Raw genomic sequence first — 12,056 nt, forward strand, 5'->3', positions numbered from 1 at the left:
ATGTTCACCAAAGCTCAATGAACTTATTTATTTTTTAGAATATCCGACTTTGATTTGAGGTTTTATTGTTTTATTCTAGGAATCAAAGCTGGTTTTTCCAAAAAGAGGTGCCAGTGCTTTACTACAATCAGTTTCGCTAAGACTTTTATGGACTTAATCCGCCCTACTTTTACAGCGCACAATATTTATCAGCTCCACTCACAGCCCTGCCTTTATGGCCAATATGGTGACTTTTGCCCCTTTCACCAAGAACGCTTCCCCTTCTCTACTGAGAACAGCCTTCAGTCAGCACTGCAAAATGGGAGAAAATAAAACAAATAAATAAAAATGCACAAATGTGATGCTGATGCAAAAGTTATGACTAGATTGATTGATTGAAACTTTTATTGACACACTCAAGATCCATATACATATAAGACAAAACACATAAAAATGAAAATAAAAAACTGAATATAAAAACAGAATATAAAATCTTATAATAAATCTGTTTAAATAGAATTAATCGTAGAGCATCAAATAAATTGTCAGCACTATCATTTACAACAGGAAATCAAAGGCCATCATAAAAAAAACCCCAAAACAAGCAAACAAACAAACAAAAAACCTTTAGAAGCATGATATTGGTCAAATAAGACACATCATATACAACATGTTTACAAACAGAATGAATTATGGGTTCAATACTTTTTCCAAGTAAGATGCCAGTCCAGGTGCAGTGTGGGAGTTTTACCTGCTCTGTTCTCCATTTGACTGGTGCACCTGCTGTCATTCCAGGGTTGTTCATTAACGTGTGCAGAACAAGCAGACAGGCTCACACCAAGCTGGTGGATTACAGACCTCTACAACAGCTCTTTTGCACAATTTTATTAACTGCAGTAGTTTGGATGAAAAATCTCCAGGTTTATTTTCTTTCCTTATCTGGTTGCTAGACAGTGATCTGAGAGCCTGCTTGACTTCTGTTACATCACTGGTCCTGCTTCGTGATTTCCTTTTTTTTATCGCTACCCTCAATGGATTTGATCTGCTCCTGTGGACAAACGTAAAACGTTGAATTCAGCCATCTTTCTACATGAACTTGATCATAGGTTATTTTTGACATGTAGAACCAGCGGGAGAGACTGAAGGAAAATCTGAAACACGAAGATGTGCGGCTCACACACTTTACTCTACCTGGGAGTCTTAGCTGTGGCAGTGTTCGCCAATATGACACTGGATCGCTGTTTGAAAACCAATCCTAAGTACATCATGAATGTGGTGCTGCTGGAGGACAACATTTATGAGTGGAATCGAAAAGCTGTGCAGGAAGCTGTGGAGGACGCCATTGAAGAGGACAGGAAGGTGAACGAGGCATATGGTATGGATTAGTGATAGAAATTAGAATGGAATAGTCTTTATTGTCATTCTTTATTGTTACTGTCATATGGAGTAGTGCAAAAAAATGGAGGTATATATATGTGTGTGTGTAACCATATGAATGTAAACAAATGAATAAAGTACAGTTTAAAATATGGCTATAAACATTTACGGCAGTGATTGTGAACACTGGGGTGGGAGTGGAGTTAGATTGGGTTGGTTGTTGTCCAGGGGAGGGGGAGTTGTTTATGGGAGTAGGTCTGAGGGTGAGTGTATCCATGGGTGTTTGCAGTACGTATGGCCCAGGGGAAGAAGCTATTTGTCAGCCTGCTACTGTGGGACATTGTTGACCTGTAGCATCTCCCAGAGGGCAACAGGTCAAATAGGGAAGGCAGGGTGTGAGGGGTCTCCTGTGATGGCCTTGGTTCTCCTCAGGCAACAGGATGTGGCAATGTTTTCCAGGCTGGGCAGAGGGCAGCCGATGATCATTAGGGCAATGTTTATGACCCCCTGACTGCCTTTCTGTATTTGGCTGTGGAGCCCACGTACAACACACCCAGACAGTATGTCAGTACGCTCTCCACTGAGGTGTGATAGAAGACCAGCAGCAGCTTCGAGTCCAGGTTGTTCTTACCGAGGACACGCACGAAATGTATTCGCTGCTGAGCCTTCTTAACCAGATCCCTGATGTTGGAGGTCCAGGTGTGGTCTGTGGGGATGTGGGTGCCCAGAAACCTGAATGTGGTGACAGTTTACACCTGTTCTCCATTCATGCAGGGTAGGGAGTGGGGGGGTGGGTGGGGGTGGTGGTGGTGTGGTCCTGTCTGTTCTTCCTGAAGTCTTCCTGATGAGTTCTTCTGTCTTATGACCGTTCAGGGTCAGGTTGTTTTCTGAGCATCAGAGCAACAGTTCCTCCACCTCTGCCCTGTATGCTGTCTCATCCCTGTCTCAGATGAGTCCAACCACTGTGGTGTCATCCACATATTTTATAATGCAGTTGGTTGGGTGGGTTGCAGAGCAGTCGTAGGTGTCCAGGGCATATAATAAAGTGCTCAGAATGCAGCCTTGAGGGGAACCAGTGCTGAGTGTAAGTGTCACAGACTGTGGGCAGCTCATCAGAAAGTTTTTATTCCAGTTACAGGTGACGAGGGGGATCTGTAATTTCAGCAGTTTGGTGATGAGAATGTCCGGTATGATGGTGTTAAACGCTGAGCTGTAGTCCACGAGAGCATCTTCACATAGCTCTTGTTCTCCAGGTGGCGCAGCGCTGTGTAGAGAGTGAGGGTGATGGCATTCAGGCTGTCTATGGCAGGTTTTTTTGGAGATTGGGATGATGGTGGAGGCCTTTGGACATGTGGGAACAGTGGCATGTGTCAGGGAGAGGTTGAAGAGTTTGGTAAGGATCCCTGCCAGGATACCATCAGGACCAGTAGCTTTCCTGGAGTTCACTGCTCTTAGGTTTTTCCACACCTCAGAGAGAGAGAGAGAGAGAGAGAGAGAGAGAGAGAGAGAGAGAGAGAGAGAGAGAGAGGTGAGGTGCTGGAACCAGGGGGAGGCAGTGACTGCAGGTGTGTGGTGGTCTCAAACCGGGAAAAGAAGCTGTTTAGTTTCTCTGCCAGTGTGCTACTAATGTTGGAGGATATTGGAGGGGGTGGCCTTTGGAGTTGGTTTGGGCCTGGATGCCTCTCCTCAAGTCAGCTCTGGCGGTGCTGTAGAAAGCTCTGTCTTCCGTCCTGAAAGCCGAGTTATGAACTCTGATCACGGTCTGGACTTCCTTTGTTGGAAAGACCCAGATGCATTTGTCCTCGGTGACGTTTCCTGCACAGCACCTTATGTAGCAGAGGACAGATTGTGTGTGTATCCAGGTCCTGATCTTCAAAAATGTTCCACTCTGTGCAGGCAGTCCTGCAGCTGGGAGAGGACATTTTCAGGCCAGGCCTTGATGGTCTGGGTGGCTGGTTTTGTTTGCCTCCTGAGGGGGAGTGTAAGCTAGAAAGACGTGCAGAGAGAGGTGATGTGATTGTCTGAGATGGGGGAGGAGGTCACACTGTAGGCAGGCTTTATGTTGGAATAAACATGTTGAAGTGTGTTTTCTCCCCTTGTTGCACACGTGACATGGTGATGGAATTTGGGGAGAACAGTCTTGAGACATGCATTGTTAAAGTCCCCAGCAATGATGTGCACGCCATCCGGATGAACCCTCTGTTGTTTAGACACCATGATCAGGCCAAGTGCCGTGCTAACATTACCACAGACATGGTCTCTTGGTCCGGTGAGCAGTGGGTGTCTATTACTCTGGTGTGCGAACAGCAGTCCTCAAGCACGTAAACACAGTCCCCCACCTATGCTCTTACTGGAGCCTTCGGTCCAGTTGCATCGGTGAATGATGCAGCCTGCTAGCTCCACTATGGTGTTGAGGATATGCTGGCACAGCCAGGATTCTCTAACAATCAGCAGACGACGCTCACAGATGTGGTGGTTGTAGGTGATCTGTGACTGCAGCTCATCCATCTTATTTGCAAGGAATCTGGCGTTTGTGAAGAAGATAGATGGTAGCGGAGGTCTGTGCGACTGGTTCCTTAGTTGGGCTAGCTCCGCCTGGCATCCCACGTCTCTGCTTCCTCTCCATGCGCCACCTTCAGAGCCTGTTAGGCCCGATAACAAACCACAGGGTGCCCGACGATCTTGCTATCTCCGGGGGAATGTTGTGGGTCCCTGAAACGGCAGTAGTAATTTCCATTTTTTTTCCTGAAATCCAATGGTTATCAGGTCTTGGCGGCTGTAGATGGGGTTGCTGTAGCACGTTTTTGTCAGGAGAAGAACAAATAGTTAAACACAAAACACAAAAAGGTGCAAAATAGCAGGGAGCCTCAAGCTGCTGCGTCTGTACACGGCGGCATCTTAATCAAAGGATCTGTAGAGTCTCTATTTTTATTTTTATATTTCAGATACTCATCAGAATGGTTCTCTCTCTCTCTCTCTCTCTCTCTCTCTCTCTCTCTTTCTCTCTCTCTCTCTCTCTCTCTCTCTCTCTCAAAAAGAGAATTGTTGGACTAACTTAATAAAGTGCTTCAATTGGTAACACTCAAATGAATTAAGTTGATTGAAATCGACTTAATAAATAATATTTGCCAGAGTTGGTAGTCCTGGAGAGCTAGCAAGAGAGTGAGTGGTGACGTCAGCAGATCGCGTCAGAGCGCAGCTCATCTGAACATTATAACAAGAAGTTAAATCTGTTATAAACATATTTAACAGCTACACACAAGAAGGAAAGAACACACAACTGTTTTACCAAGCCATGACACTGTAAACATGACAAATAATTGCCTTTTTCAACGGCTCAAAATGCTTTCTGCAGCTCGTTAGGCATGCACGGAGCTGAAGCTGGAGCGGTCCTGTGTGATTCAGGAAGTGATTACAGCCGTTTTCAACGGCCAATTTGCAGAGAAAATGATTAATCCGACATGGCACAATCTGGTGGAAGTGGTAGTTTCGGCTGTATTCCCTCTGCCATTGTACCGAAGTGAACTTCTTCTGTGAAACGAGATGAGTGTGCACGCGCAGAGGAGGGAGGGACAGAGGGGGGGGCGTTGAGCCTGATGATGCGAGCAGGAAGAATTAGACATGAAGGCATCTGATTGTTTTTTTTTTTTTGAGAACGGACCACAGGGCTTATATTGGTCAGAGTTTTATCGATCCTACAGCTGCTACAGACGTCTGATTTTTTTCGTTCCTTTTTCTGAAAACATAATGTATTGACGACTGTTAGGATAGAAGGACCATTTCACCCGATATAACAAAAAGTGTTTCTGAACACAGTTACTTACCCTAGCTTTAATTTAATTTGGACAAACTCAGTTCATTTCAGTTTTACTAGTTGAAGCAATTTAATAAAGTTTTCTCCTTTTTCCAGTGAACCGAGTGCTGCATCTGTTGAATTAGCTGGTAATGGATGTTTGGCCTTTACATATTCTTAAAGTACACCTGCATTGAAATAAATGTGGTCAGATCTCAGAAAGAGATAGCTGATATGTATTTATAAGACGCTTATGAATGCAGTAAAGTAAATCTGCAAGCCCAAATTTGTAATTCAGCAGAGAAATCTTTATTTATAAATGACAAATTTGCAGCTAAAATTTGGCCCTCAGCGAAAACCGGTTGTACATCCGAGACATTGCAGTGACGTCCAGCAGAAGATGGAGCGCTCCTGCCTTCAGTCCGATCCCGCACTGAAATTGATTTTATCTGTTAGTAATGTTACTGTTATACACATCCTGGTTTCAGCATCCAAAAGTAAGCAGCAATGAATGTGAGATACAGCTCTGCATGCTCAGATCAGTGGCGACATCGACAACGGGCAACATTCTTCCTCGACGCCTCGCTCTCTGCCTCCGATGCGCTTACTGAGTCTGCGGGCTCGATAAACGCCGAAGCGGGCCACTCACATCGCCCCCGTGTCTGCTGTGCAGCCGGCACCACCTCCCTGTCTACTGAATGGAGGCGCAGCCAACTTGGCAAAAGTCCAGAAACTACGCTCGCTATTTTGATGTGGAGCGGCCGGTGACACCTGTTGCTGCAAGGACAGACTTTCTGCAGTGCCGCATGTCTCGGTAATCGGAGCCACAGAGCTCCGTGGCCGCTGAGAGAGGTTTATATCTTTTTAATGACTTGGATTCTTTGCGGGTCCCGCCTCCGTACCCCGCGACGATAACACCGGAGGCGAAAGACAGTAGATTTTCAATACGACACCACTCACTCAAACGGGCATATGAAAAAGTCCCCCAAAATAATTTTCAAGCACAAATAAAAGAAATGTGTACTCACCAAACGTGCCGGAAGACAATATGAAGTTTTAAAAAAGTAGATCCTTCTGTACAAGACAATAAAAAGGTGCAGATGCAAACTGACGTAAATCCACAAATTACAGTTGGCGCGTGCAATGCATGCTGGGAGAGGGTCTTCTCCCTGATGTCTCGGCAGCGTCCCGGATGTGATGACAGTTTTGCAGAGGGCTAAATTTTAGCTGTAAATTTGTCATTTTTAGATGAAGATTTCTCCGTTGAATGACAGATCTGGGTTTGCAGATTTACTTTACTACATTCAGAAGGATCTTATGTGTAAATATAAGTCATTTTTTGGTCCAAAGATCTGACTGCATTTATTTCAATGCAGGTCTACTTTGTTTAACCTCATTAGTGGAGAAAATCAAATTAAAAGTTTAAATAAAAGTTTGTGATTACTAAGGGCGCAATTTAGAACTAGAAATTGGGGGGGACAAAGTGCGAGGCCCGCAGGGCCAAAGCCCATAGGCCGAGGGTCTGGGGGCTGCTTTAGCCCCCAGAAGCCAACGGTTTCCAGATAAGCTCAGATGCATTCTGAGCATCCAGAACAGTCATTTTAATGTTTTGAGAAGACCATAAAGTGGACACCATTTGACTTATACGATTTGAAACTGTTGATATAAGTACTTTATTCTGAGAATAGCCAGCATTGATTTTATTAACATCCTGGTGTAAATAAGGTATCACCACATGTGTAGATAGGTTGAGTTTTCATTAAAAAAACAACTGCAATGTGGTAAAATGTATTCATAAATATGAACGAAAAGGCTCTTAATTATTAACTATCGCATACTGTATTTTTTTCCTCAAGATTTGTTTTTGCATAAGTTTGAAAAAACAACAGATCATAAGTTTAGGATAAATTACTTATCATGAATTTAATTTTCGAAGTGGCACTAATGACAACACTCATACTGAACATAATTTCGCTTGCATAGACTGATTTTGGAGATCAAGCAATAATTGCAAAAAACCCTGACATGAACCCTGCATGAACTAAATACATACTCCTGACATTTGATCACATCTAATTTATCTTATAAAAGCCACTTCTAACAGGACTTTGAACTCGAAAAGTTTTTCCAATGTAATCTACAAGTGCGTTGTTCTAGTTTTTTTTACAAATGAAATTCTGTATTACAGCCTTTTTCTTTACTCCTGTTTCAGATATGTATATAATCTAATCTCAACAACCCAAAGAGATGAATCACTTCTTTTTTTATATGTATTAATAACTCTTATCTTTTTTCCATGTCTGAAGGCCTAAATTTCACACTGACGGCAAACTTCAATGGGTTCAACACCACCGTGTACAACCGGCAGGGCTGTGGGAGCAGCACCTGTGAGGGAGTCGCCATCCTCAAGATGCTGCAAGTGAGTGTCCATCAGCAAATGTTTACCACAAACATGAAAATAACAAAACTGTCATCTGTCATCACTACAGGCATTCATGAATTATGTTGAAAATAAATAATTAATAAAACCAGCATCTTGGGTGCTTTTGTTGGAGAGGAAATGTTGACTTCACGGACAATGCTGTGATCTAAATCAGTTGATACTCTGATTGCAGTACTTGAAGCTGAGTGAGGAATAGGAGTAGTTGGATTTACAATGGACTTGGATCAAGAATAAGATCCAGTTTTTCAGCAATTTCCTAGGCTCAGCCATCAGAAGTTTTTGAGGGCCGATTGAGAAGTTGTGAGCCTGACCCAGTTAAAGTAAGGCATGGTTCTCCATCTTTTGCATTCTGAAAAACCAACATTTCTCAAAAATGTGTGACGTTTTGACTCACTGGGTGCAATGTTGAGAAATGTTGGTTTCTCAGAATGAAAAAGATGGAGAACTAAGCCCTATTTTTTCTGCATCAGGCTCAAAACTTCTCAATATCACATCTCCACAGTGACATTCGTGTTTCTGGGTCATCTGCCTTAGAGATCAAGAGATGCTTGAGAAGAGCTTATGGAGCAATGAGGCTGATGGACAGAAGTCTTTCATCTTTGAAGGAGAATAAATATGCAAGTCTTCAGGATCTTGGTGCTTCCTTTATTACTGTATGGTTTTGAGACTTGGACACTACCCAGTGACATATGGCAGTAACTCGATATCTTCAATAATAGTTTTTTTTAGCGGATCTTTGGATACCACTGGAATGAGTTTCTGGCAAATGAGCAGTTACTCAGTGAGACTCAGATGAGTGTCACTTGCATTATGATGGAACATCAGCTATGACATTTTTGCCATGGGGCGCATTTCTTTGGTTGTGATCCAACTCGCAGATACCTCAGTGCTGAAGACCCCAGTGGCTGGAGAAGATCATGGAGATGTTTTAACTGGCTGTAGTAGATAGACTGTTGATTTTGAGAAGTAGGGATGGATTTGTTGTCTGCCCAGGTGGATCCAGGATCTGCTGCGATTCTGTGGTCTCATGGATGTGGCAATGTGGGTGACCAGCACACACTACCAGACTTGAGAATTGACACTTGGTTTGACTTTTTAAGTGAATCTTGTCAAACCAGTTGCAAGATAAAGTCTACTGATCACATGAGTGAAATGAAACTGTTCCTTCATTTATCAGAATGACACTGAGAAAAAAGAACTGGAAAGCCATGTTCTGTGGTTATTCTTATTTTAGACAATTTTGTCTGAAAATAAATAAATAAATAAACAAGAATAAAATATTTACAAGTGGAATAATTAGAAGATCAAAAGAGATCAAATATTCTATGTCCATACAGTGAATCCATAAAGTATTCACAGCACTTCACTTTTCAACATTTTTTTATGTTACAGCCTTATTCTGAAATGGATGAAATAATTTTTTTCCTCAACATCCTACACACAACACCCCATAATGACAATGTGAAAAAAGATTTTTTGAGATTTTTGCAAATTTATTAAAAATATATATATAAAAAACAAAGAGATCACATGTACATGAGTATTCACAGCCTTTGCTCAAATTGAGCTCAGGTACATCTGGTTTCCACTGATCAACCTTGAGAGGTTTCGACAGCTTAATTGGAGTCCACCAGGGGTAAATTCAGTTGATTGGACATGATTTGGAAAGTCACACACCTGTCTACATATAAGGTCCCACAGTTGACAGTGCATGTCAGAGTACAAACCAAGCATGAAGTCAAAGGAATTGTCTGTAGACCTCTGAGACAAGATTGTCTTGAGGCACAAATCTGAGGAAGGGTACAGAAACATTTCTGCTGCTTTAAAGGTCTCATTGAGCACAGCTGCATCCATCATCTGTAAATGGAAGAAGTTTGGATCCACCAGGACTCTTCCTGGAGCTGGCCACCCATCTAAACTGAGCGATCAGGGTCAGGGAGGTGACCAAGAACCCAATGGTCACCCTGTTAGAGCTCCAGCATTCCCCCCAAAAAAGGACAACCATCTCTGCAGCAATCCACCAATCAGGCCTGTATGGTAGAGTGGCCAGACATAAGCCACTCCTTAGTAAAAGACACTGTTGTGTGGGCTGCCAGAAGAGGAGGTACTGCTGGCCCACCACCAGAGGGCGCCCTGCCTGAAGTGCGGGCTTCAGGCACGAGAGGGCGCTGCCGCCTCCAGGAACAGCCGAGGTGACAGCTGTCACCCATCAACCATGACAGCTGTCACTGATCATCTACATCACATCAGGAATAAAAGCAGGAAGACACCTCCACCACATCGCCGAGATATCAACTTCATTGAGAGGTAATATCCTCAGCCGTTTGTGTGGTACAATATAATCTGTATATTGTGAGTGTTTGCAGGAGTACCAGTCCCTCTGTCGGTGGAAGCTGAGTGAGTGCTGGACTGCACTCTTTTCCCCTGAGGAATCACTGCGGTACTCTGCAAGATATTGAGTGAGAGGTGGAGGTGGAATTCCCACCATAATTGTTACTGGGTGTACACACACCCACACTTGACTGTCTTTGTTTTCCGCCAGCAGTACCAGATCCGACACGCCGAGACGGTGGCCACCTGTGGACTTCGGGACTTGGTGGCTCCAGTATCCCTCGGGTTCGGTGGCGGTGGAAATCGTGTGGTTCCGGTTCGTTTCCAGACGGGCGTCTCCTATCGTCGAGCCTGCCCACATGACACCTTTATTGATTGACTTGTATTCATTCTGTAATCTGCTGTGTTTGGTTGTGGCATTCACAACAGTAAAGTGTTCTAATTTAACTCCTTCTATTGTCCGTTCATTTATGCCCCCTGTTGTGGGTCCGTGTCACTACACTTTCCCAACAGGATATCTCGGCCAGCGTCATGGACTCCGAGGGGCGTCACCCGGCTGTTGAACGACCAGTGGGAGAGCAGGGAGCGCAGGCGTCAGCAGGAGGCGTGATTGGTGAGCTACAGCACATTCTCACCGCTTTTACGGCTCGGTTGGATCAAATGACCGAGCAAAACATCCTCCTGAACCGCAGGGTGGAGGCTCTCTCCGCGCAGGTGGCGGCGAGCGCTCAGGGCGCTGCTGCAGCTCCTCCTCCTGCCGACCCTGTGCAGGATATGAATGTTCCAGTGGTGGTTCAACAACCCCTCCCACCATCCCCTGAAGCATACATAAGCCCTCCTGAGCCATACGGAGGTTGTGTGGAGACGTGCGCGGACTTTCTCATGCAGTGTTCGCTCGTCTTTGCACAATGTCCCGTCATGTACGCATCAGACGCTAGCAAAATAGCTTATGTGATTACTCTGCTTCGGGGAGAGGCATGCGCTTGGGCTACGGCGCTTTGGGAACAAAATTCATGGCTCCTTCACACGTACACTGGGTTTGTGAGGGAGTTCAGAACAGTGTTTGATCACCCTAACAGGGGAGAGACCGCTTCAACTGTGCTGCTGTCAATGAGACAGGGACGCCGGAGCGCAGCCGCTTATGCAGTCAACTTCCGCATTGCGGCTGCGAGGTCCGGCTGGAATAACGCTGCGCTCCGTGCCGCCTTCGTAAACGGACTGTCATCGGTCCTGAAGGAGCACCTGGTGGCCAAGGATAAACCGCGGGAATTAGATGGGCTTATCGATCTTGTTATACGGTTAGACAATCGGTTGGAAGAACGCCGTCGGGAACGAGACGAAGGGCGTGGCCGGGCGCGCGCCGTCCCTCTTCCTTCCGGGTCCAAAAAAGGTCCGCCCTTCCCACGCTCCCTGGCCTCTACGTCCCGTGGGGCGACAGCTCCCCCTGCTGACGAAGCTATGGACACGAGCAGGGCCACATTCAGACCACCGAATAGACAGAGGAGGCTTCCCCGCGGGGTGTGTTTTGTGTGTGGCTCAATGGAGCACCAATTGAGCAATTGCCCCGAACGGTTAAACACCAATGCCCGCCCCTAGAAACTGGGCTTAGGGTGGGCAAAGAAATTCACGTGGGACACACACACATTTCCACACGGCTCCCAGTTACAATCCTTAGCGGGGATTTAACCCTTCAGGCCCCAGCACTGGTAGACCCAGGGTCAGAAGGGAATCTGCTAGACAGCAGATGGGCCAGGGAGGTAGGGCTCCCTCTGGTGGCGCTTCCTTCACCATTGCAGGTGCGAGCACTAGATGGCACCCTACTCCCTTTAATCACACACAGGACACTACCAGTAACTCTGGTAGTGTCAGGAAATCAGGGAGGAGATTGAGTTTTTTGTGACTCCTTCAACCTCCCGTGTGATTCTGGGGTTCCCCTGGATGCTAAAACACAATCCCCGGATTGATTGGCTGTCCGGGGTGGTGGTACAGTGGAGCGAGACCTGACATCGGGTGTGTTTGGGATCCTCGGTTCCTCCCGGTTCCCAGGCTAGGGAGCAGGTCAAAGTTCCCCCCAATCTATCGGCGGTGCCGGTTGAGTACCACAATCTTGCGGACGTTTTTAGCAAGGATCGG

At 45.4% G+C, this 12,056-nt stretch overlaps 1 protein-coding gene across 1 annotated transcript in view; it reads left to right on the forward strand.

Annotated features, from left to right (window-relative positions):
- Positions 1-1,143: 1,143 nt before the first annotated feature.
- The window catches only part of gucy2c (guanylate cyclase 2C), a 61,547-nt gene continuing 50,634 nt past the window's right edge, over positions 1,144-12,056 (forward strand). The window contains 2 exon segments of the mRNA XM_034191149.1: positions 1,144-1,354; positions 7,456-7,568. Of these exon segments, the coding sequence (XP_034047040.1) occupies positions 1,144-1,354; positions 7,456-7,568 (324 nt within the window).

This window comes from Thalassophryne amazonica, chromosome 16 (genome assembly GCF_902500255.1).
Source record: "Thalassophryne amazonica chromosome 16, fThaAma1.1, whole genome shotgun sequence".
Taxonomy (NCBI): Eukaryota; Metazoa; Chordata; class Actinopteri; order Batrachoidiformes; family Batrachoididae; genus Thalassophryne; species Thalassophryne amazonica.